Source organism: Schistocerca piceifrons, chromosome 3 (assembly GCF_021461385.2).
Source record: "Schistocerca piceifrons isolate TAMUIC-IGC-003096 chromosome 3, iqSchPice1.1, whole genome shotgun sequence".
In the NCBI taxonomy this organism is placed as follows: Eukaryota; Metazoa; Arthropoda; class Insecta; order Orthoptera; family Acrididae; genus Schistocerca; species Schistocerca piceifrons.
The window spans coordinates 883,411,808-883,437,759 of record NC_060140.1 but is presented as its reverse complement, the minus strand read 5'-3'; the positions used below and the strand labels follow the sequence as shown (position 1 = coordinate 883,437,759).

Here is a 25,952-nt window from a genome sequence, read left to right as displayed (position 1 = left end):
AAGCAGCGGCTTCACGGTCTGGAAAGTAGGCGAAACGACCAGGAAAGAGGTGTGCTGACCATGTGCCCCCCTCCATACCACATCCGTCTGACGCCGCAAGACAGAGGATGACAAGGTGGCTGGCAGACATACGTTGGGCCTTCGAATTTTCTGAGTAGATTTCTTTTATATTATATACTGAACCGCCAAAGAAACTGGTATAGGTATGCTTATTCATATACAGAGATATGTAGACAGGCAGAACACGGCTCTGCGATCGGCAGCGCCTACATAAGACAAGTCTCTGGCGCAGTTGTTAGGTTACTGCTGCTCCAATGGTAGGTTATAAAGATTTAAGTGAGTTTGAGCGTTGTGTTACGGTCGGCGCACGAGCGATGGGACACAGCATCGCCGAAGTAGCGATGAAGTGGGGATTTTCCCCTGCGGCCATTTCACGAGTGTAGCGTGAATATTAGGAATCCGGTAAAACGTCAAATCTCCGATATCGCTGCGGCCCGAAGAAGATCCTGCAAGAACGGGAACAATGACGACTGAAGAGAATCGTTCAACGTGACTGAAGTGCAATCCTTTCGCAAATTGCTGCAGATTTCAATGCTGGACCGTCAACAAGTGTCAGCGTGCCATCCATTCAACGAAACATCACTCATGAGAACTTTCGGAGCCGAAAGCCCACACGTGTACCCGCGATAACTGCACGACACAATGCTTAATGCCTCGCCTGGGCCCGCCAACACCGACATTGGACTGTTGATGACTGGAAACTGTTGGCTGTTCGGATGAGTCTCGTTTCAAATTATATCGAGCGGATGGACGATTACGGGTTTGGAGACAACCTCATGAATCCATGGACCCTGCAAGCTAGTAGGGGACTGTTCAAGCTGGTGGGGGCCCTGTAAGGGTGTGGGACGTATGAAGTTGGAGTGAATGGGGCCCTTGATACGTCTAGATAGGACTCAGACAGATGACACGTACGTAAGCATCCTGTCTGATCACCAGCATCCATTTATGTCCATTGCGCATTCCGACGGATATCGGCAATTCCAACAGGACAGAGCGACACCCTCACATGTCCAGAATTGCTACAGAGTGGCTCCAGGAATACTCTTCTGAATTTAAACACGTCCGCTGGCCACCAAAATCCCTAGACATGAACATATCTGGGGCGCCTTGCAACGTGCTGTTCAAAAATATCTCCACCCCCTCGTACTCTTACGGATTTATGGACAGCCTTGCAGGATTCATTGTGTCAATTCCCTCCAGCACTACTTCAGACATTAGTCGAGTCCATGCCACGTCGTGTTGCAGCACTTCTGCTTGCTAGCGGGGGTCCTGCGCGATATTAGGCAGGTTGAAACGTCCCCTTATAAAAATTTATACATGACTGTCCTTAAACTGACACACAATATTTTTTAGCGCAACGCAATCTAACTTTCGAAATTCTCTACAAAAGAAAGGCCCTGACTAACATTAACCTATACCTTTCACAAATCACTTACCTCACAAAAATCTTGGTTACTCGAACTACTGCAATACAGCGAGCGCCACTACTGCCAGCTAAATAAAAGATTCAAACTACTGAAGGCACTAACTACTGATAGGCATAGTTAGCAAATGAAGATTTTGATAGAGAACAAACAATGTATTTACCTCAACAGTGTTCAAAAGTCATAATGTATATGGCAGCTCATGACATCCAGTCTTACAAATTTCAAAACTCCGCCATCTCTCTCCCCACATCCACCACTGCTGGCGCCTCACCTCCAACTGCGCAACGTTACGCGCTGTTAACATCCAGCTGCCCAACACTACAATGGCAGACAACAATGCAAACTAGCCACAGACTGCACACAGCACAGCCAGTGATTTTCATACAGAGCGCTACGTGGCGTTACCAATAAGAAAACCTAAACAGCCTACTTACATAGCTCCCATGTTCCCCGCAAAAAATTTTACAAATTGTTTTGGGCGCTGGCCAATACATATTTGTTAAAAATTTTTCACAACTACAATAACAAAGAAATCAAATGCACACGCTTATTGATACAATGTTGGTCAAAAGCTAAAATATTCCCACAGTCTATAAAGACAGTCCTGATCATCATCACAGTAAAATTGCAGTTTTTTCCTCAAAGTCTGAGCAGTAAATGAGAATGCACACGGAAGCAGTGGATTTCCATGCAGTCTTGAAGAAGTAGTGTTGTCCTTCCAACGGAAATACAGTGCTGACTCTTGACATGCAGACAGATCATCCGCTCTCAAAAATCCCCCATCTCACTTCCCCACATCCACCACAACAGAGCAAACCCACTGCAGACTCAGTCAAAGTTTTGAAGAATATTGGTAGGTAAGTCATCGCAGAACGGACCCACTGTAGTCCTGGTAGAAATAATGGTATTGGTGGGGCATCAAAGATGCAGACCCACTGTAGCCCTTGTAGAGACGGCCAGCAGTCATCTGTTGCGACTGTGCAGGTGCACAATCACCATCGAAGAGTCTTGTGGACAATATAGCAAGTCCATAAACCACCACTTGTGCAATCACAAAGTTTTTGGAATTGTCCTTAGAACCAGCAATGCTATTAATCAGTCCCTTGCTGAATTATCAACACATGTGCGAGCACTAACAGTCCTCTTTTTTTTCACATATTGTGCATATACTATGACCAACAGAAATGTGTGCAGTGAAATGAATGCTTACAAGTTGCTTAATTTGATGAACTGGTGTCTATACAATTATAAATTTACAACATAAGAATACAATTACAAAGGTACAGAATACATCATTAAAGAACATAATAGTACAGATAACATTTGTAATAATACGGGCTTTACAAAAGAATAGAAATAGACACATACATCAGTGTTACAAGAATTATGACACAAGTACATACATAAAAGATCAGAATAACTTTTGAAACATCAACTTCACACATGAGCATTAAAACAGAACAGAATAAATAATGTCTATAAACATCTTTACAAAGAAAATAACATATTATTAATGCAAATTATATTTGAGGATAACAGTATTCCCCCTCATAGTGAATGTAGCTTAGTACTAGAAAAATTCTACAACATAAATCGTATTAGCTAAACACATAAAGACAGGAAAAACACAAATACTCAAGAGTACACAAACACATAGCAGAATAACACAGGAGGAAAGGACAGGGTTTGTTTTCAGTGTAACATTTGGTACTGCAATCCAACCCAAAAATTCATTCCCTAGATCTTTCGTCTTATTTCAACATTTGTTTCCACCAAAAAAATCCTATCCAAGCATGCTTTCTGTATTTATATGTTCACATATTTCTTACCTCATTATTAATTTTCCATTATCTTACCTAATCATTTATTTCCAAGAAAATCCTACCTAAACCTGTTGTCCCTAAACCCTAATTTTTGTTCATATACTCTTTCCAAATCCTTTTTTGGCCAAACCATTTTCTTATAGCTTCTCAATGCATTTCATCCAATTCATCACAACTCGTTCTCATATATAGCCTACCCCATCTTAAGCTAACTTAAATCTTCTGAGCTCAGATGCTAAACTAAGGGACGAGGCAATGCAGCAGCACAAAACAATTAATACAAACAGCAATGACAAAAAATACAAATTGGCAAAGCTAGCAGCAGTAAATGTAATAACTTATATCTAAACATGACAAACCCACAGGCAGAAAAACTACTACACTAAAGACAACAATGCAGATAAGGAAAATGTCTATTCACATCTTAATGTCTTCGTAATTAAAGTGGTGCACCACAAGAAGTTATTCTACCAAAAAAATTACCAAGTAGTTGAAAAGAAAATTCCGTATGCAATTCCTGTGAAGGGAAATGTCTTTTTATGCTTCTTAGTTTTTTCATAAAATTATTTACTGGATCTTTAGGCATAAAATATTTATATTAGTACATCTATAAAATTTTAATTTAACCAATGTTGCAGTGGAGCTAGATACTAGATATTAAACAAAATGAGCAATCTCTCAACTACAAAGACAATAGATATAAAATGTTTCTCATCATTTCATTAGGCATTTTAGTAAATATCATAAATTACGAGCTCCACAGTGTAATCATATTTTTTCAAGTTTGAGCGTGTCGTATCTGCGATGCTTTCGACAAAGAAATGTCAATAGCGAGGATAATGGCCTCTTTTCTTTTTTTTTCTTTTTTTTGCACCTAATGGCTTTCTTTTGTCAGATGACTACCTCTCAGCTGGGCGCCCAAAACGCATTACGTCAAGGTCACTTACCTTTTTTACTGAAATATTTACGACAGCAGTTTCTGCTACAGTGGCAGTCTCATATAAAAAAATTCACAGGTTGAGAATTTGCGTTACAAATGTGTAGAAACAAAATCCTATTGATATAACAGTGTCCAAAAAATTTTCGTCGACATTGTGATACATCCATGCATTTACACACATTTCATAACTCTTAAAGTACGATTCTTGGTTTCCAACATCCTTTTTCACAAGTCAGAGTCTCTAACCACTACTCATTATCCATTAACTTATTACACATGTACATATTTGTCGACACTTCTTCAATATTTCATCATAATAAATACATAGCATAATTAAATTCCTCATACAGCATCAGCTTATTGATCATAAACATACCTCAACAGCATAATACACATTGTCATCATAATAATAACATCATAAAAACTCAGCCAAATCTCAAAAACGTCGTAGCTTTCTGCAATAATTTCAAAACCTAAAGAAAATTCTCTGCTCATTTCAATAGTGTCATTTACCTCAAACGTACTTTAAAAATCATGATCTCATACCAAATACATCATTGAAAGCTCTCATAGTATCACAATGGTTCTGAAAAAATATGAACAGTTCACAAAGTACAGACACAATACAATTTCATAAGTGTGAAGTTACCCAGCTGTGTAATTGCGTAAACATGTGTCACTGATGTAGTAAAAAAAGTTTATCTCTCAGTTAAATGATCAGATAGCTGTGTAATTTGTGTGTTAGAGAAATATGATACCGATGTGTGAAGTTGTATAAGCAAATACCATATTAGCTAGGGCTCCTTGTGCTTGCCAAACACATGGTACACAAAGTAAGCATGTACCCCCCTGAGGATTCATGTAATTGTATCCTCAGGTGTTACAGATTACAGCAATGGAATGAAATGTATCACGGAAAACCTTTGTATCATTGTACTTTAAATATCTTTAAAAATAAATGATTTAAGTACAAAATTAATCACTCAAATACGTGTACTGTAGCGCTAAACTGTGCATCTTGTTGTAAGATAATCTCTGTGGAAGTGTCGTAGTTATCGTCCTCCGAAAGCTAAGTTCTGCAGAAGCCAATCTACTTACCTCATGATAAACAAAAGTGAAATGCTTTGCGTATAGATATCGTAGTTGGTACACTTATTGGCGTGATGAAGTAAGTACTGTGCTGTAACGTATTGTTGTGCTACGGAAAAGGCTGTTTCCTTGTAGCTACACCACAAAAGTTACTACTAAAACATGTTTTACTTTCCAGAAGAATTCAGAAAAACTGTGCAGATATAAAACAGATACACCGCAAAAGCAACATTGTAAATTGTCACTCGTTAGTAGCGTCGTGAAAAAATCGTGTAGCTGTCACATAAACTAACCACTGTGTCATCTGGTATCTCACAGAAAGTACTATAAATCCAGAATGTATTTTCAAGTAAACCAAAATGTTGCATTAAAATCCCATTAGCAGTACTGGTAAATGTTCTAAGTATGTGAGCCTTATAGTCGCTACGTAATCGTGCAACTAACAAGCAAGAATGTACACACACAATAACACTGTGTCATCTGTTCACAATAACAATGCATTCGTAATTTCCGTTTAAATAAGTTCTCTTGGTTCTTGACTGGATATTTAATTTCAATCATTGTTGCATGTTAACAGTTTCTCAGCGTGACAAATTGTACTAGTAGCGTGAAGTGAAAAATTTTATGGCAAAGACTAAGTTAAAATGCAGATTATCTTTCAATAAATGGTTTTACATGTGAAATGTGGTGTAAACCTTTACTCTTCCTAGTACGCAGAGTTTCAACTTCAATGCAATTATCATGTGGTATACATCAGTAAGGAATACTGGAATTTTTCTCAAGGTTAGCATCTATGTTATTTTTTCCTGAGCCAGCGGGCGCACGTGGCTGCCTGCGGTACGAGTCATTGTCTGTTTCTTTGTTTGCGCGTGTCGTTACTGGGATTAGGAGACCTAACTTCTACAAATTCACCTGGTCGAGAGTGCCCTGCTCTGTTTGAATCTCGCCAGTTCTGATGCAATTCAGCTCTGTCGTTACGATCATATCGTCTGTCCTCGTCATGTCGGTAGATTCCATAGTTTCTTTCTTGTCGGTCACGTGGTGGAGAATTTCTCCATGAATCGTAACTGCGCGCTGGACCGTTGCGTCTAAAGTTATTCTGTCTCCCTTGATAATAATTATTTTGGTTCCCATATTGTCTGTTTCTATGGCTGTCTCTGTGATAGTCATTACTATGGAAATGCGATCTTTCTCTGTAATTATTTTTACTCTGCCAACGGTTGTCATACAGGTGGTGTCTGTTTTGGTCATGATTTACATTGTAAGAATAGCCTTGTCGTGTATTATTTCTTTGATCACGGAATTGTGACGGATGTGACATGTAATTGTTGTGTTCCTGTTTTCGCGTTCCGCGATTGTCAGTGTCAATTTCTAATTCTTGTAAGAGTCCCTGAAAAGCTTCAATGTCATCTTTGCAACGTCCTGCCAAAATAATATGTCGTAAACGTTCAGGCTATTTGATTAAGCAAATGCGGATGAGTTCTGAGGGGCTGTATGGGTTTGACAGATACTGATTCTTGTGCAACATGTCTTCAAAATATTTCACAAGACTGGAAAATTCAGATTGTTCGAAATGTTTCATCATTATGATGCCATGTTTTACTCGGTCTTGTGTGGCTTGAGACCAATATGCTGAGAGGAAGGCATGGTAAAATTCTCCTTCACTGTGACAATCGTGAATAACTGATCGCATTCTTACAGCTGGTTCATTCTCCAAGTAGCCACACATGATTTCTAACCTGTGCTCCAATGACCAGTTGGGAGGAAAACAATGAGAGAATTGATGAAGCCATGCTTGTGGATAAATGTCGTTGTCAGAATTCTTAAATGTTTTGAATTTACGTGTAGTAATGAACAGCTTATAGTCAAAATCATCGTGTCGGCGAGTCGCACATCGCTCATTGTTACTTCGTTTCGGCGGTTCCATCTCAAAATCCAATGCGCCTTGCCAATTTCTTTCATAATTTCCGAAGTGTCCTGTGTTATTATTTTGTGGTTGTTCCATATTTCTATGTCCCTCTTCCCGTACTGGAGCGCGAATGTCCCCTGATATATGTAATTCTTGTATTACTTGTGCCAACTGATCTCGTACTTCCCGGATTTCTCTTTAGTACTGTGTATTGATTTGATTTTGATTTTGTTTGAATTTTCTAATTTGTTCATACTCTTCTGTGTCAGTGAAGGCTACGGGTCTTGTGTCATTCAGATAATCATCTACCTTTCTAGATAAGTTAGTGAACTGATCCGAAAGTTCGGCTACTTTCTCCGATAGTGAACACATTTCCTCAGTCTGTTTTTCTGAACCAAGTTTCAGAGTGTCCATTTGTGTTGAAATCGGATCTACTGTGTCCTTTAAGTTTTCCTGAGTTTTTGCAAGTTGCGTAACCGAATCGGTAGATGCAACTGAGTCAATTTTAGCCCACAAGGTCTCATGATTTTCGTTAACAATGGTTTGCAGTTCTTTTATGGCTGCTTCGTGATTCTGTAATGCATTTTCATGCCGCGAAAAAATAGGTTGAAAATGCTCACAAATTTGTGTTTTTTACGTCATTACAGACTTTTTGACATTTCAATTCAATGTTATGTAACTCAGTAGTTATATCTTCACGTGTTTGTTCAAGTGTGGTGTCTAACTTCCGAAGATTTTGTTCCATTTGTTTCTGATTTTGTTCAAGCGTTGTGTCTAACTTTTGTAGCCTTTGTCCCATTTGTTGCATTAACTGTAATAGCAATGCACTGGTGTCTGAAACATGTTCCTCATTGCTATTCGGCAGTGCATTTGAACCGGCAATGTTCGCATTGTGAAAAACAGAAAATGTGTCTTGATTTATTTGAGAAAACGGTGAGGGCGCAAAACCTGAATCTACAGTATTTGCAAGATTGTGTCCTGTCATTTCGGAATTCTGAGGCGAGCTGTTGCCGAACGATCGATCGATAATGCTTCCCTGTCCACTGCCTACACCATTATTTGCAGCCCGCTCCATTTCCCTATGCACAATTACCAAATTACTACTTTGAACATTAGTTAATTCATTACATGGTGGCGCTAACACACTGCTTTCGTCTTCGCTGTCATTTCTCAGTTTACTTTGGAGCCTAGTATTACGTTTTTCACACGCCATTATTGTCACAATATTTCACACGACAACACAGAAAAACACAATTTGAAGAGCAAAAATAAGAGAACACATTGACATAGCACTGAAAATAATATCTAGTTAATTGCAAGCACAGCTGCGAAATACTTGCTGCAAATTTACTTGCATGTCACACCTGTTTTACTGTACAACAATGAAAGACTGCAACTACAAAGGAGATTCTCTCTACAATTACGCGCTAGCAATAAACAATATCTACACTAATTACACAAACTACAAGAAAAAATCAGAAGATTCCAGTGAGGTATCCTCGGCTAAGGGTTGACATATGAAACGTCCCCTTAGAAAAATTTATACATGACTGTCCATAAACTGACACACAATATTTTTTAGCGCAGCGGAATCTGACTTTCAAAATTCCCTACAAAAGAATGGCCCTGACTAACATTAACCTTTACCTTTCACAAATCACTTACCTCACAAAAATCTTGGTTACTCGAACTACTGCAATAGAGCGAGCGCCACTACTGCCAGCTAAATAAAAGATTCCAACTACTGAAGGCACTAACTACTGATAGGCATAGTTAGCAAATGAAAGAAATTGATAGAGAACAAACAATGTATTTACCTCAATAGTGTTCAAAAGTCATAATGTATATAGCAGTTCATGACATCCAGTCTTACAAATTTCAAAACTCCGCCATCTCTCTCCCCACATCCACCACTGCTGGCGCCTCACCTCCAACTGCGCAACGTTACGCGCTGTTAACATCCAGCTGCCCAACACTACAATGGCAGACAACAATGCAAACTAGCCACAGACTGCACACAGCACAGCCAGTGATTTTCATACAGAGCGCTACGTGGCGTTACCAATAAGAAAACCTAAACAGCCTACTTACAAGGTGTACCATTTTTTTGGCTCTTCAGTATAGCTGTACATTTACGAATTAAGATTCCTTCCTTCAATTTCGCCTCAGGCGTGTTGACGTGTAACCTGACTTGTTCAACATCCCTGATGTCTCTCCTTCATCGTGGGATTTACAGAACGAGATTTGTACATGAATGGAAATGAACCGCCGGCCGTTGTGGCCGAGCGGTTCTAGGCACTTCAGTCCGGAACCGCGCTGCTGCTACGGACGCATGTTCGAATCTTGCCTCGCGCATGGATATGAGTGATGTCCTTAGGTTAGTTAGGTTTAAGTAGTTCTACGTCTAGGGGACTGATGACCTCAGATGTTAAGTCCCATACTGCTTAGAGCCATTTATTTATTTATTTATTTTTGGAAATGAACTATACAGTCTAGACATAATTTGTCGTTTTGTTCCTCGCAATAATGCTAGCCCAGCTAATATAGCATCCGATGCAGCACTTGTGGTGGTGGAAATTTTTGTTTTTTAAGCACTTGATTAATTCCTATTCCGAAATCAGCTGCCATTACACAGACAATGAGGACATCCTGGTGTACCCACAACTAGGAGGTACAGTTGCAAGGCGACATACATAACTTTTAAAAAAATCGCAAGTTGAACCAAGCAGTAATTTAACCTCACTAGACTTGTGTTGTTTACGAGCCTAACAGATAGATAATAACGAAGAAACTGTAATACAATAACATATCTGCAAACATTACGTAACACATTTATTCTACTTACATCAAACATGAATTATAGATGCTTACGATGTTTCGTAAGTAAAAGGAAATGAAACACGCGTGGTATTAAAACATCGCCAAAAAGAGGATAAGAATAACAATAATAATAATAATGATTTAGAGGTAACTAAGAAACGGCATAAAACACAAAATGGCGAAGAAACCTTCATTGTAAAAAAAATTTTACAGTCGAAGGTGGCAAAGTGATTTTAACCATTTGTCTCATCTTTCTTCTTCGGTCTTTCCCCATTCCAGATGCAAAGCAAAGAAAGACGATGCCGCTTAACGCTAATAAATTCATCCACAAATTCCTTCGTCCAGCGCCGCGAATCTGTTATATGACAGTACAGTGTAATAGCGGCTATAAGAGCGCGAGGAGCAGAGGCGCGCAAGGCACTCAGGACTGACGCAATGAGTGGTTTTCTGTCTACCACTAGATGACCGATATTATTACGCAATAATATTGAACGCGCGAGGTGAAATTGAGAGGTAGTGCAATAATATTAAGCGCATCAGAAATCTATTTCGCTGCCTGAAAATATTGTGTCGTCTGTGGGCAGTATTGGCAATATCCCTTCCAGTCTCGTGTGATACACTCTGGATGTCTTTGTGTGCTCACTGTTTACTGCTGTACTAAAAGTGAGTTCAAAACAACACTAAAAAAAGGCTATTATTAGAGTGCATCGAAATGCATAATCATTGCCGGCATCGTGGTATGTTACGGCAGATAGTGCAAAAACAGAAATGTGGAGAATGAATCGTATGTTTCGCTGCAGAAAATACACGAAAGGGCCACGAAGGATGAGTTTTTTTTTAGATTAATTAATGCAGAATTATGAATAAAAGTACATATAGATATTTGTGTGAGTATATACATTCTTCCCCGAATATAAACCTCTAGTGCATTGTTACTGCATGACACAATCCCATAGGTATGTCTCAAATACGGGTACTTTACACTGAAACTGTCCGCCTGCTTAGCTGAGTGGTAACGTGCTTGCCTCCCATGCAGCGGGCCCAGGTTCGATTCCCAGCTGGGTTGGACGTTTTCTCCGCCCGTGGACTGGATGTTGGGTCGCCCTCATCATCATTTCAGCCTCATCATCTGCCCGCAAGTCGCCCAGTGTGGCTTTGACTGAAATAAAACTTGCACTTGGCTGCCGATGCCAAATGGGGCCTCCCGGTCATTAATGCCATACGATCATTTCAATCTGATTTGCAGATAATCAGTAAAATGTGTATAGCAGTTATACAAAAGCAGTATACAAGTTGGGGATCGCGACACAAACAAAAAACCATACAAGTTTCATGTCATATATGTGTTTTTATTCTACGTCTGTATATTCAGGAACAAAATGATATAAAATTTAAGGAAAATGAAACGTTCTGTGTGCAATGGCTTTAACATAAATAACGACACAAGTGCCAGCGTACCCATTTTCACTCATTTCACAAGGTTCTCTTTTCCAATGGAATCATTTTAGCTAAATCCTTTCTCTTTTCTTCAGACAACCTAGGTTCACAGCGTAGTGTTTCCGGCTGCACATGTTGAACATCAGAAGCTTTCACATTCCTCTTCAGGATATAATGTTCCTTGACCTCTTCAATTGCGTTGAGAGTTGACCGAACTTAACAGTACCCTAGCCGTTCAGCAGTCAGTTTGACCCACCGAGCTTTTGAAATATGCACATTGGTGAAGTTCATACTTTTTCAGCAGTCATTAAAATCTCATTTCTTGCGTAACCGTTACTGTGGATGGTGTTGTGCGCATAGATTCATTGCAGAGGCTAACTATCTTTCGTACTTCATATACAGTTATCCTCTTTCGTTTCTCAGTGTGAGAAAAATCACGACCGCAAGACATAAAAGAGTGTCCTTTCACCAAAAACGTGTGTTCGATTTCCGTAAAACAACCCTTTTCTGTGAGGTAAGTAAATAATTCCGTGCAAGTAGTCAACTATAGTCTCATAATCAGAACGATGCTTTTTGTCGATATGTAATTCGTTTCAATAATAAATTAAACGCATTAAATACTTTAACATTACTTACGTTGATTCTAAGCCTTGTATTAAATGACAGTGAAGGTCTCCCTGGTGCTTGGGAGCGTCTTTAGTCTTTTCTTGTGCATTCCTTTTCTTTGCTGCCTAGTTTCTTCCTTTCACTTTGAGCACTACCTTCACCTTTCCTCCTCCAGTTTGGTGCAGTTTTCCTTTCCATTTTTAAATATTGTGTATTGTTTACATGTAATAATGATTTCAGCAATGCCCTATTGTTGCAAACAAACCAAAGCTAATTGAACTGTCAGCAATTCACACAAATGCACGCCAGAGTTGGCGCATGATTCATTATTTGAACATCGCTGTTGGCCTTAGACACGAGTGCAATCTTTAGACAGCTGTAAATGCGTTTTCCGCTGTTCTGGCGCTTGTGTCAGAATATATGTTATCGGCCTTGGCATTTACAGCGAAATTTCACCTTTTTTTTGCGCTTGACCCGTTGTTTACCCATGCCACATCTATAAGCAATTACGTAGCAATCGCTAAACCCGAATTATTGTCTCATTGCGGTCAGCAGCTTAGTGCTAAATTTGACTGAACATGGGATTTGGCTGAATCACGAGAATCACTTCTAGAAGTGTATGAAAATTTTTTAATTTATAAAAATCCGTGCTCTAGACTCCAAGGGGGCGAGGGAGCGGCAGCAATGTATCAAACGTGGGAGCATCAACACACAAAAAGTTATCATAAACTTTTTTGTCATTCAAGCTCAATTCTCTCAACAAGTTTTCGTGAGTAATGTATGACAGTCCTTCAATCAATTTTTCATCCGCCAATTTTTTTTTTCAAAGTAGAGCAATTATCATAGCAGCTGCGTCTTTCTCGTCAACATTCCGAACCCCAGTATTGTTGTACAATATTATTGACAATATTACTTAGCAGACTAGGGAGAAATTCAATAATATTGCACAATATTGCAATATTATTGACCATCTGGAGCAAGGTTTCCCAAACTGTCTTCCCACAGGCGTTTCGCGGGAAGTGAATAAGTGCTCCACGAAAACTATTAATAACATGGAGTTTTTTTCCAACATTTTGGCGATACTAATTACTTCTTTAAATTTTATTATGATTTCTGTGTTATTTGCTGTGACTTGAAACTGAAGTCATCACTAAATAAAACATTTTTTCTATTGTTTTTTAAACTTTACCGACCTTCAAAATACACAAGGTGTTTCATCAAAACACCAACATTCTGAAAGTGTTTCGTCAGAGGAAAAGTTTGGGATCTATTGTTCTATATGTCGATAAGCCTGGTTTGGCTCTGAGCACTATGGGACTTAACATCTATGGTCATCAGTCCCATAGAACTTAGAACTACTTAAATCTAACTAACCTAAGGACATCACACAACACCCAGTCATCACGAGGCAGAGAAAATCCCTGACCCCGCCGGGAATCGAACCCGGGAACCCGGGCGTGGGAATAAGCCTGGTTTACACCGGAGTGAACGCAAGCGACCAGCATTAGCGGAAGAGGATTCCCTCTCGTGTAAACTGCAGGTGAGCGCGGCCAAAGAGCATTCGGTCGTGTTCGAGGTGGTGTTTGCTCGATTCATATTCGCAACTGTTCGATCTTGTTCTGCTGATTGTTGAGCTTTCGTAGAATTGCATGTATTCCTCTTTGGGACTTGGATCACATAGATCATTCGTCTGCTGTTTTATGCACGAACTACGTTTCTGGTTGACGTGAGTTAAAGGATCCCATAAGAACAACATGCTGAACAAAAACAAACATGCTTGGAAAAATATACCGTAGCACTCGGAGGCCAAACGGGACGACAAATTCATTAGTTGCTTCTGTCAGGCGGGAATGGAGTGAAAAGGCATGGGCGTTTGTATACCTTTGTACGAAAAGAAACAGTACACTGAATTTCGTGGAAAACAAACAAATACGAATACGTATCTACTATGCTGATTAATGTAAAATTACAAGTATACGAAAGGCCTGATCATTGCCATAGATTGTTTTCTGGATAGCTGGACTTAAGTCACTGAAGTATCACTGTTATTTTTTCGGAATTTTGCTCTGATAACGGAATAAGTTAAAATCCAGTTTTTCTCACGTATACTCTATCTGCCCTCCCAAAAGCTACATTAGCAGAACTTGTCAAGTGCCCTAGTTGACAGGTCGTACGTATATTTTACATCACAGTAATCGCATTTTATAGGGATTACCTTCCTTATACGTACTGTAAAGAAAATCCCTGAATACTTCCCGTGTAACTGCAGACATCAGAAACTATCTGAAATATCATAGCTATTGAAGTGCTAACAATTACTAACGAAGCTACCTGCAATTGCTAAGACCCACAGTGTAAATGCTAATCTTTATTCAGGTTATGTTGTTGGGCGGTAATTAGTGGCCTGGTTTTTAAATTTCTCCCTCAGTGCCAATCGAAGTCAACGGAAAATGTCAACCGACGTAAGTGCAACGTTTAGTAATAACCAGCAAACCCCCGACTCTGTAAAAAATCGAACTTTAGTACAAAGAATAGTTTCATGTTTCTGGTTTAATAAAGTTTAATAAAAGCAAATCTTCTGGTCCAGCCTGTATACCAATTAGGTTCCTTTCAGGGTATGCTGATGCATTAGCTCCACACTTAACAATCATATACAACCGTTCGCTCGACGAAAGATCCTTACCCAAAGACTGGAAAGTTGCACAGGTGACACCAATATTGAAGAAAGGTAGTAGGAGTAATCCACTAAATTACAGGCCCATATCGTTAACGTCGATATGCAGCAGGATTTTGGAGCGTATATTATGTTCAAACATTATGAGTTACCTCGAAGAAAACTGTCTATTGACACACAGTCAACATGGGTTTAGAAAACATAATTCCTGCGAAACACAACTAGCTGTTTATTCACATGAAGTGTTGAGTGCTGTTGACAAGGGATTTCAGATTGATCCCGAATTTCTGGATTTCCAGAAGGCTTTCGACACTGTACCATACAAGCGGCTTGTAGGGAAACTGCGTGCTTATGGAATATCGTCTCAGTTATGTGTCTGGATTTGTGATTTCCTGTCAGAGAGATCACAGTTTGTAGTAATTGGCGTGAAGTCATCCAGTAGAACAGATGCGATTTCTGGCGTTCCCCAAGGTAGTGTTATAGGCCCTTTGCTGTTCCTTATGTATATAAACAATTTGTGAGACAATCTGAGCAGCCACCTTAGGTTGTTTGCAGATGACGCTGTCGTTTATCGACTAATAAAGTCATCAGAAGATCAAAACAAATTGCAGAACGATTTAGAAAAGATATCTGAATAGTGCGAAAAGTGGCAGTTGACCCTAAATAACGAAAAGTGTGAGGTCATCCACATGAGTGCTAAAAGGAATTCGTTGAACTTCGGTCACACGATAAATCAGTCTAATCTAAAAGCCGTAAATTCAACCGAATACCTAGGTATTACAATTACGAACAACTTAAATTGGAAGGGACATACAGAAAATGTAGGGAAGGATAACCAAAGACTGCGTTTTATTGGCAGGACACTTAGAAAATGTAACAGATCTACTCGTACTAAGGGAACTGCCTACACTACGCTTGTCCATACTCTTTTAGAATACTGCTGCGCGGTGTGGGATCCTTACCAGATAAGACTGACGTAAGACTGACGGAGTACATCGAAAAAGTTCAAAGATGGGCAGCACGTTTTGTATTATCGCGAAATATGGGAGAGAGTGTCACAGAAATGATACATGATTGGGGGTGGACATTACCAAAAGAAAGGCGTTTTTCGTTGCGACGGATTCTTCTCACGACATTCGAATCACCAACTTTCTCCTCCAAATGCGAAAATATTTTGTTGACACCGACCTACATGGGGAGAAACGATCACCACGATAAAATAAGGGAAATCAGAGCTCGCACGGAAAGATATAGGCGTTCGTTCTTTCCGCGCGCTATAAGAGATTGGAATAATAGAGAATTGTGAAGGTGGTTCGATGAACCCTCTGCCAGGCACTTAAATGTGATTTGCAAAGTATCCATGTAGATGTAGATGTTACGCTATAAATGAGTTAATGTGTTAAATATTTGACGTTAAGCATATAAGCGAGGAAAAGTTTAGATAAGGTTTGAAACTATTTTTAAAGTTTGTTGAAAGTCTCAGTTACAAAACACTGGATGAATGTAGTCTGAGTGATCTGAATTCGATTTTAAGGAAAAGCAAGTCTTTCACGCAATCGATATTTATGGCGTCATATTTCATGAACTATATGTTGTACTATGATATAATTTTGCAAGTACATTCAGTTGCATGTGTGGATATTGTCTGCAAACTGCTGCGAACAGAGTTAATAGTAAAGAAGTAATAAATGAAAACGTCTTGTCTGACGCCGAAGTTTACTGTACGAAAAACACAAATGTAGCAAGCGTTAAACTATTTTCCTTTCATCATTTTGTAGTGGGGGTCAGCGAGAAAAAGTTCGTGAAGTTTGACATTATGTGTGAACTTTGTTGGAAGTCGCTAAGTGATCTTATTCTCAAATACTGGACGAATAAAATCCGGGTAATTACAGGTAATCAGCTATGCTGCCTAAAGACGAACGCAGTTTGCTACTGTAATACTTGTCTGATTTTTTTGCCCCTGCAAGCTGTGAGATATGCAACCCGCTAGTGGTATTTGTTACGCTTCCCGGAGCTGCTATAATTGCTATAATGCACGATCTCGACACGATTCACGCTTTGCTGAAAATTTAGGCACCTACGTTTTTATTTTTTTTTGTGTCATTTTGCTTGCTTCGTGAAAAATACTACAGTTCTGCATCGTGGTGATAGTAGTATTGTATCAAAAGAAACCTGTGTTCCTATTAATAGGGCCAATGACGCCGAGTACTCCGTTCTTTCCTGTGTGTACGCTCTTTCATATATACAGGCGAAATGTGGTGAACACTGCCGTTGTGTGTGACTGCTCATTTTATTCCTGTCGCTCCAGTGTAAAGAGAGGGTGAGCGAACGAAGGTGAATACGAATGAAGGAACATTAGTGAACGATTCGCTATTGTTCACTACCACTGACAATTGACTTTCTTGCACTATTCAATAGACTTGTGATCGTTCGAATATATTCAACATCGATTTTGACTGGAGCGAACGTAACATAACACGAGAGAACGAACACGGAAGCTTAGGAAATTTACGTTCTTCTTATCTTGGCGCAAAAAAACATTTGCTCATAAATTTCACTAACAACAAACTAGTTACTCATAAAGTACAACTGTGAAACTCTGTTGTGTAGGGTCGACCACGTAATGAATGAATGATGCAAGTACTGCGTTCCAGCCATACGGAAGTGGTGGTACGGCCGGTGAATTGATCCCTGAAACTTAAAACGAGCATGGCGCGGCTGCTTCGCTTGTCTGTTTTGTTCAAGTCTCTACGGCAACGCAGCTTAGGCAGCTACGACGTTCAGTCAGTCTTGCGGCAGTCTATCATGCTTCACGGTTGAAAGCCGGCAACAACCCCAGGATATTCTCTGTTGTTGAGAGATTTTGTCAACTTTTAAGTTGCAGCTGTCTACTAAAATAGTTAAATAGCGCTGTCATTGCCAGTCCAACCTCACAAGAGAAAATAAGCAAAATATATTATTATTGTTGGGCAAAGCCGTCGTCAACCCAAAGATAAGTTTCGAAGTCACAGTGCTTTACTATAGAACTGGTCCTATTGAGGTGGTGTGCGCTTGCCTTCTTCCGACCTTTGAACTAACTTAACCAGTTAAGTACTCAACATCGACTCTGAAGCATTGTGAAACTCGCCATTTTCACGTTGACAAACATTGCAGAGGTGAAAGAAGTGACAAGTGACATACAAATCCTAAAAACTGGCCAGATATCGAACTTCAGCCCTTTCAGTCAGTAGCTTGGAGCTGAACACTGTGACGCTAAGGCACAATGCAGCAATTATAATTTTGATAAAATGTCAATATGTTTTGCAAACCTATTTGTAAAGTTTCTCAGTAAAGTTTTAGATACTTACAGTAGCTCTCCAGCATGTTAGTCATATCCACAGTGATATTTAAAACCTTTCTATTTTCAAGATCAGGACAAGAAGCCTCTTTGTAAAGTGAAAATGTGGGTTACGGCGATGGTAACTGAGCCCATCGCGCAAAGTCGGCCAGGTCGACGCTCGACGTTGTACGAACTCGCAGAGAACTTACGGGAGATATGGCGGAGTTCTCTGAATTCTATTCGGAACGCGGGTTTCACCAAATTCTCACTGAACGCGGCATTTCGCAACGCCTGGAAAATTCACGAGCCGCATTTTTGCGTTTCAGTGTTGGCGAACCTGATACTGGGGGATTCCCTAGACACAGTCATACGCGTATAAATATGCCTCTCACAGTGCCAAGTGTTATTGTTGCGACAGCGCGGAGCCATGAGTTGTGTAACGGAGGTTTTGGGCGAGGCGTGGGAGAGATTTGTGCTTATTGTAGTCGAAATACTACAATTATTTATTCCTAAATGGAGGCATGTTATACAGCAACATACATGCCACGAATCGAAAGAACACTACTCGATTCATATAGTTCCGATAAGTGTTAATTATCATTTAACACGTCAGTGCAACTACAAATGCGGTTTTTGCTTTCACACAGCGAAAACTTCTTTTGTGTTACCCCTGGAAGAAGCGAGAAAAGGTCTTCGGATGCTTAAAAAGGAAGGTAAGTGTACTCAGAGTCATGAAGAGCTCAGTAGCGGATTAGTTGTGAGTATCGGTATGTTCGTCAAAATGTTAATACTAAAGAAACTATAATATTTCATAGTGATTAAAGATATCTACAAGAAATTTAGCAGTATATACCAAAGATGTGCGCTTGGTTTCGAAATGTGCACGACAATAAGGTTCGATTCAGCACTGTGGAAAGCAAAGTGCGTCGTCGTCCGCAGTTGAATTCATAAGTGCACGACGCTTTTGATACGGTATGTACGTCTGTTGACCAATAGCCGAAAGGAAGGTTTTTTGTTTTTCAGTAGGACAGTCCGGGTATTTTAAGCGTCGCATCGCGTGTGTAATAATCAGTTGTTTTGCGTTTGTAACTTTATACACGCAGCACCCGTTCTTGTCAAGTTGACTGTAGGGATTCGGTCTTTTATTTCCCAGCCAGATGCCACAGTCTGACGTAGATTTGAAGTAATACAACTTAGTAGAATGCTAACGAGTATTCGTGCACCTATTGCCGGTTTTTCTATTTGCCGATCGGTTGTCTTAACACACTTCCTTTTTGAGCCTCGTAACACACAAATCGCATCATAACCGGTTTCGACTCATTACAAACTTATCATCAGATGTTCTCAGCACGTTACTTAACGCGACGACTGAAGAGACCTGAAGAGGTGTTCCATTCGTCATATCAGCACTCGTTTTTTGACGTTCGCTCAACAAAAAGTGTGCTAGATTCCAAAGATAATCGAAGAACGGTTACCGTAACTAAAAAACTAAACTCAACTCCTCCCGAACAGGCAATGAACGAATGCCCTCCCGAAATTAAAGAACTTACTCAGAGGATATGCTCATTTGTGGCATTAGGTGAACACTGAATTTTATAAATTAATATCTGTCACAGATGTTTTTGAAAATAATTTTGTATGTCATTAAGTGATCGGCTGAAGGCGTTTGCAGATATAATTGATTTAATATACAACTGTGATGTTCAAAAAATATAAATAAACAAAAATATAAAAAATGAGTTAACTCGATTCACAACGTTACATGCTTGTGAAACAGGTTCTTTTTATTTATTTAGCCATCCCTGGACATCTTAAAATGTATGGATGTTGTCAGTTTTGTGAGACATAAGTTAATTTACAATCATTTTTGCTCCTTATCAAAACCTTATATCTGCGGCAGTTTATTATACAATTTTACACCATCATACAAGAAACTATTTTGAGTCTTATGTTTATTTTTTATTTTTCATGTCTAGGTGAAGACAGTATCTCGTTCTTGTACTATAGTTATGAAAACTGATGTCTACTATAATTTTCTATATTTTTCCTATGATACACTATGGTTTGGAATATAAATTCCCAAGGAACAGTTGGAATTTCTAACAGTTTGAAAAGTTCTCTGCAGTGGGCCCACTTACTGCTTTTCATTGTAATTCTTACTGCTTTTTTTTTCCATCTTAAATACTGTTTGTAAATGCTGAGCACTGCCTCCCCAGAAAATTTTACCGTAACTGATTACTGAATGAACATAATTGAAGTGTACAGTTCTCAAACATTCATCACTGCATGCAGATGCAAGGACCCTTAAGTGCATAACATGTTGTGGACATCTTTTTCTAGAGTTTCATAACATGTTCATTCCACATCATTTGGGTGACAATGTGAAACCCTAAGAATTCTGTTGTAGGTTCATTTGCTCATTCTGCTTTTTCATTGTTTCCTTATGTTAGCCATTCACTTGCTATGTGAATCAGCGGGACTAGAACATATTTAATTAAAACAACAAAGAAAGAAACATAATGATATGTAATAAGGGGCACATATTCACCCCAAAACAGCACTGATTGGATAACAAAGAAAGTAAGTGTAGGAATTCAAATACATTTTCTGATGTACTGTTTCCTACTTTTTTTTTAACTTTCTGTATAAACATTTTATTTGCCAGAGTCCAAGAAGATTATCCCATAAGCCAACAGGCAGGAAATATACAATATAAGCCAATATTCTGGTGCACAAGCCAACACAAGCGTCTGTATATGTGCGGATGGATATGTGTGTGTGTGCGAGTGTATACCTGCCTTTTTTTCCCCCTAAGATAAGTCTTTCCGCTCCCGGGATTGGAATGACTCCTTACCCTCTCCCTTAAAACCCACATCCTTTCGTCTTTCCCTCTCCTTCCCTCTTTCCTGACGAAGCAACCGTTGGTTGCGAAAGCTTGAATTTTGTGTGTGTGTTTGTGTTTGTTTGTGTGTCTATCAACATGTCAACGCTTTCGCTTGGTAAGTTACATCATCTTTGTTTTTAGATATATTTTTCCCACGTGGAATGTTTCCCTCTATATATATATGTACATACCAAACGAAAGTGCTGGCAGGTCGATAGACACACAAACATACGCACAAAATTCAAGCTTTTGCAACAAACGGTTGCTTCATCTGGAAAGAGCGAAGGAGAGGGAAAGACGAAAGGATGTGGGTTTTGAGGGAGAGGGTAAGGAGTAATTCCAATCCCGGGAGCGGAAAGACTTACCTTAGGGCGAAAAAAGGACAGGTATATACTCGCACACACACACATATCCATCCGCACATACACAGACACAAGCAGATGAAGCAACCGTGTGTTGCGAAAGCTTGAATTTTGTGTGTATGTTTGTGTTTGTGTGTCTATTGACCTGCCAGCACTTTCGTTTGGTAAGTCACATCATCTTTGTTTTTAGATATATTTTTCCCACCTGGAATGATTCCCTCTATTATATTCATATATATATATATATATATATATATATATATATATATATATATATATATATATATATATATATATATATATGACTTTTAGATATATTTTTCCCACGTGGAATGTTTCCCTCATAACAGGTTACACAGTAAATACATATAATAGCTTGTACAGTATATACATAATTAATAACACTTTGCCTAGAACAGAAGGGTGGTACAAACAAACAGTGGAAAGACACTATAGGAAATGTTGCAAAATCTTAAACTGTGTAATCAGGAAGACATAAGTTAACGGATCAAACCAATAAAACAAAAATGACATGGAATATTATAAAATCTGAAAAAATATGTACAAAAAAATTAGAACACTTGGGGGTTGCACAGTTCATGGAAAATGAGACAGATCAGAATAATCTGAGAAAGGCAACCTCAGGATTCAGTGCTTTTTCCCCTCTCTGTAGCTGGAACCATTGGAACACAAAACACTCAACCTTCTTTAGAAGCCATAAAACTATTAGTCTTACTCAGCATAACACCAACAATGACACTGCACTTCAAATCCACAACACTCAACAAACAAAATTTTGAAAAACACAACCCTCAGTCAACACAATTAATTTGTAACCTAGGTTTCGGTGTCATAAGGGACACCTTCTTTGGACAAAATTGAAACTAAATGTTACAGCATAATGTACCAAAAAGTTTTGTGTTGACTGTAGCAGAGGACACATGACAGCGCCTAGTGGCTTGCACCTCTGTTGCATTTTAGTTTAATGCTGACTATCTGACGCTGTCAGGTATGACCGCAGCTTTCGTATTTTTTTGTAGTTATGCTGTAACATTTAGTTTCAATTTTGTCCAAAGAAGGTGTCTCTTGTGACACTGAAACCTAGGTTATAAATTAATTGTGTTCGTGACTGAGGGCTGTGTTTTTCAAAATTTTGTATTATACAACAGTCGTTGATTGACAGCCACGTTAAAAACCTAAACACTCAACAAATTTATAAAAATAATCAGATTCCTAAAATGCAACAGTTCGTGAAAACTGGGCCATATTCTTATAGATTACAACATGCTTCAGTGATAGCTGTAAACAAAAGTGGTGACAGGCATGTAATATCTAACTTTTGGCCGATCTCTTTGCTGCCAGTTCTTTCAAAAGTATTTGAGAGGGTAGTGCACAACAGATTATATTAACACCTTACACAAGGTGGCTCACTGACACTCTCGAACTTTGACTTTTGTAAAGGACTCTCCCCAAAGAAAGCAATGTCCATTCTCAAAAAAGAAATTGTGCATGAACTGAATTGTAGAAGCTATCCTGTGAGGCTTTTCTGAGACCTTGCCAATTTTTTTGATTATGTGAAATGTAACATATTAGTACAATAACTCCCATACCTTATTGTGTCAAAAACAAACCTTTGAGCTTGTCTGGAATCTTACTTGCAGGAAAATGAGACAAAGAGTTGCCTTAACAGATGCAGGTGAAACAAGATAATAAGAGTGGGTAACTATTAAGTATGGTGATCTGCAGACCACTAATATCCTTGGTGTATGTTGATGACCCTAGTAGCACTGGTAAATAACAAGGCAGAATGTTTGCTGATGATGTAAGTATCTTGACGATGGGGTGATCTTGATGAATGGGGTGAAATTCTCAGTGCAAAACACAACTGAAACAACAGCACTAAGTAAACAAATGGAGATGCTCAACGAACTCCAGTGACAGGTGCTACAAGAGAGACATTCTGCATTACAGTGTGATTTACTGTTAAAATTCCAAGAGTGTATGTTCCTCAAAGAGTCAGCCAATATATCACTTCTTCGTAAGTATATCTTGAGAAAATACCACGAACATGAAATTTAGAGAGATAAGAGCTCACACAGAGCTCGCCAACAGGAAAAGGGGGGAGGGGGGGGGGATGGGGAGACTGTGGTACACAGAGCACCTTCTGCAACACACTGCAAGTATCTTACGGAGTAGAGATCTAGATGCTGGTAATTAATGATGTGTTCAAGTTTTGTAGTTTCTCAATATGTAATTTGCACAGGAATGTTTGTAGTGAGTTTTTTGTTTGTATTGGTAATGAACAGTTTACTTACAAATGCCTACTCACATTTCTTGCTTATTTTTGTATATGCTGACCTACCCAAAAAGCAGGAATAATATTTCATGTAACCTTAATATTATCATGTGCAGAAAACATTCCACTATTTCAGTACTTCTTGCTAAATTTTCCTCAGAGGAACAATCATAGACATTTGGCCTTGTTTATTATATGTAACACAGTCTAAGATGCTTTGTTACAGTTATCTTTAGGTTCTACAAAGAAAAAGAAAAGATAACACAGGAATATGTCATGTAATCCCTGTTATTAAATGTAAATGAGTTATATCAAAAGATCCCTCTTTTTAGGTATGCAGAAAATTAATTTTTCTGGAGGAGAGCCATTTCTACCTGACAGAGGTCATTTTCTTGGTGAACTTGTGCGCTACTGTAAGGCGGAGCTCTCTCTACCCAGTGTTACCATAGTCAGCAATGGCAGTACAGTCAGTGAAGCATGGTTTAAGAAATATGGTAATAGTAACACACATTTATTGATAAATTTTTATGATAAGTTAACTATCTTAGTGATATAAATCTCTGTAACAATGTGTTAATGGTATAGAATTTACATGTTATACACAGGCTCTTTTCAAAAATGTGTTCAATACACAAAATACGGGAAAGACAACCACTCACCTATAGTGGTTCGATGTGCTGAGTGCGAAAACCTGTAATAGAAAACAGCATTCTCACTAGCTTTCGAGTGCAAGCTCTTTTTGTAGCAAAAGCACATACAGTCGGACACACAAACACACAGGCACCCACATACACACTCCCATGGCCACAGCAAGACTTAAGTGCTAGTGCTTGAAAGTTAATGTGAATCCTATCTTCTGTTACTTGTTTCTATGCTTCAAGTATCAATCCACTAAGGAAAGTGGCTGCCTTCCCTCATTTTACATATTGCCCTCCAGGCATTTCCATTATTGTCACAAATGTTTTCTATTGTCTCAGGCCAAACTACATGTGAATTAGCAGCAGATAAACAATGCATTCATATATTACAGGTATGTAGTTTCAGTTTGTATCCTTTGGTATTCATTGTTATGAAACAGAAAAGTAGCAAAAATGGACAGCAGAAGTTACTCATTTAAGTTTTTGCTAAAAAAAATCATTATCTACTGTATGCAAATTAAATCTGCCAGACTTCACACAGAGTGTTTATGTACTTAGTTTAGTGTGAACAAGCTCTTGTTATGTGGGAGGAAACATAAAAGGCAAAATTCCCTATTGTTAGACATATGTAATAGCTAAATGGCATCTTGGGTGTGTTCCTGAATAGATATCAACAATCTCAGCATTTGATTATCAACAATCAGCCCTAGAACTTTTATCAACACTGTCTCACTTTCACCACGATTCACCATGGTTTGGATTCAATATTACAAATGTAATCCTGCCTTTTCCCCCCAGAAACTGGCTGTATAAGTCCATTCTCAAGCCTGGCAGTGGATAAAGATAAATGTAGGACACCATAATGTCTTGTCAAGCATTGTGATCTTCAAAACAACCGTATGATGAATGAGGACTTTAGTTAAATGACCTGCCACAAATGAGGAAATGCTACAACTCACTTTAAAGCATTCATTTTGAGCAATGCATTGGTGTAGCAAAAGAAATTGGACATTCTGAGTCACGAACAGTCTTAATTTTCTTTTTTGTTGCACTCGAGAGATATACAAGCACACACAGCTTCATTATGTGTTCAGCCAAGTAGGAGAATCTTCAGGGTTTTGGAGCAAGTCAAGGCACATATTAACAAAAGAGAAGCAACTCTTAAAAAGAACTGCAGAGTATACTGCATTACCAATCGCTATTCTGCTTAATACTACTTGTGCTTACAGTAGCTAAATTTAAGCTAGTAAATGAGAATGCAAGCCACTGCTTTGTACAAAGCAGCAGCAACTATATTAAGTAGCTGCTGTCTATATTCTGTTGGTAGTGTACTGTAATATTTATTTTATTACAATATTTGTTTTCCAAAGAATTTAATTACATATGTTTGTGGAAAAAGAGACCTATTTAGAATAGATTACTACATGTCATGCACCTGTCTAATGAAAGCTGGTTCTTGCCATGTAGGTACATTAACAGGACATCTGTCACCAGCTGAGTCACAGAGGTTGGCTATTGAGACATGTTTGTAGCTTTCATTTTAATTGGTAGGGTCTCCCATGTTCTTGCTTTATATTAGATGACAACTTTTTGAAAACTTTGCATCATAATGCATAACTCCACTCTGAAATCTAGACAAATAGCCGAGGTCTACCTACAAAATTGTAT

General features: G+C 38.8%; 1 protein-coding gene across 1 annotated transcript in view; it reads left to right on the top strand.

Moving 5' to 3' along the window:
• Positions 1–18,529: 18,529 nt before the first annotated feature.
• LOC124788331 (radical S-adenosyl methionine domain-containing protein 2-like) overlaps positions 18,530–25,952 on the top strand; it is a 33,363-nt gene continuing 25,940 nt past the window's right edge. The window contains exons 1-2 of the mRNA XM_047255578.1: positions 18,530–18,817; positions 23,979–24,140. Coding sequence (XP_047111534.1) covers positions 18,532–18,817; positions 23,979–24,140 — 448 coding nt within the window. The 5' untranslated portion in view covers positions 18,530–18,531. The remainder of the gene's footprint in view (positions 18,818–23,978; positions 24,141–25,952) is intronic.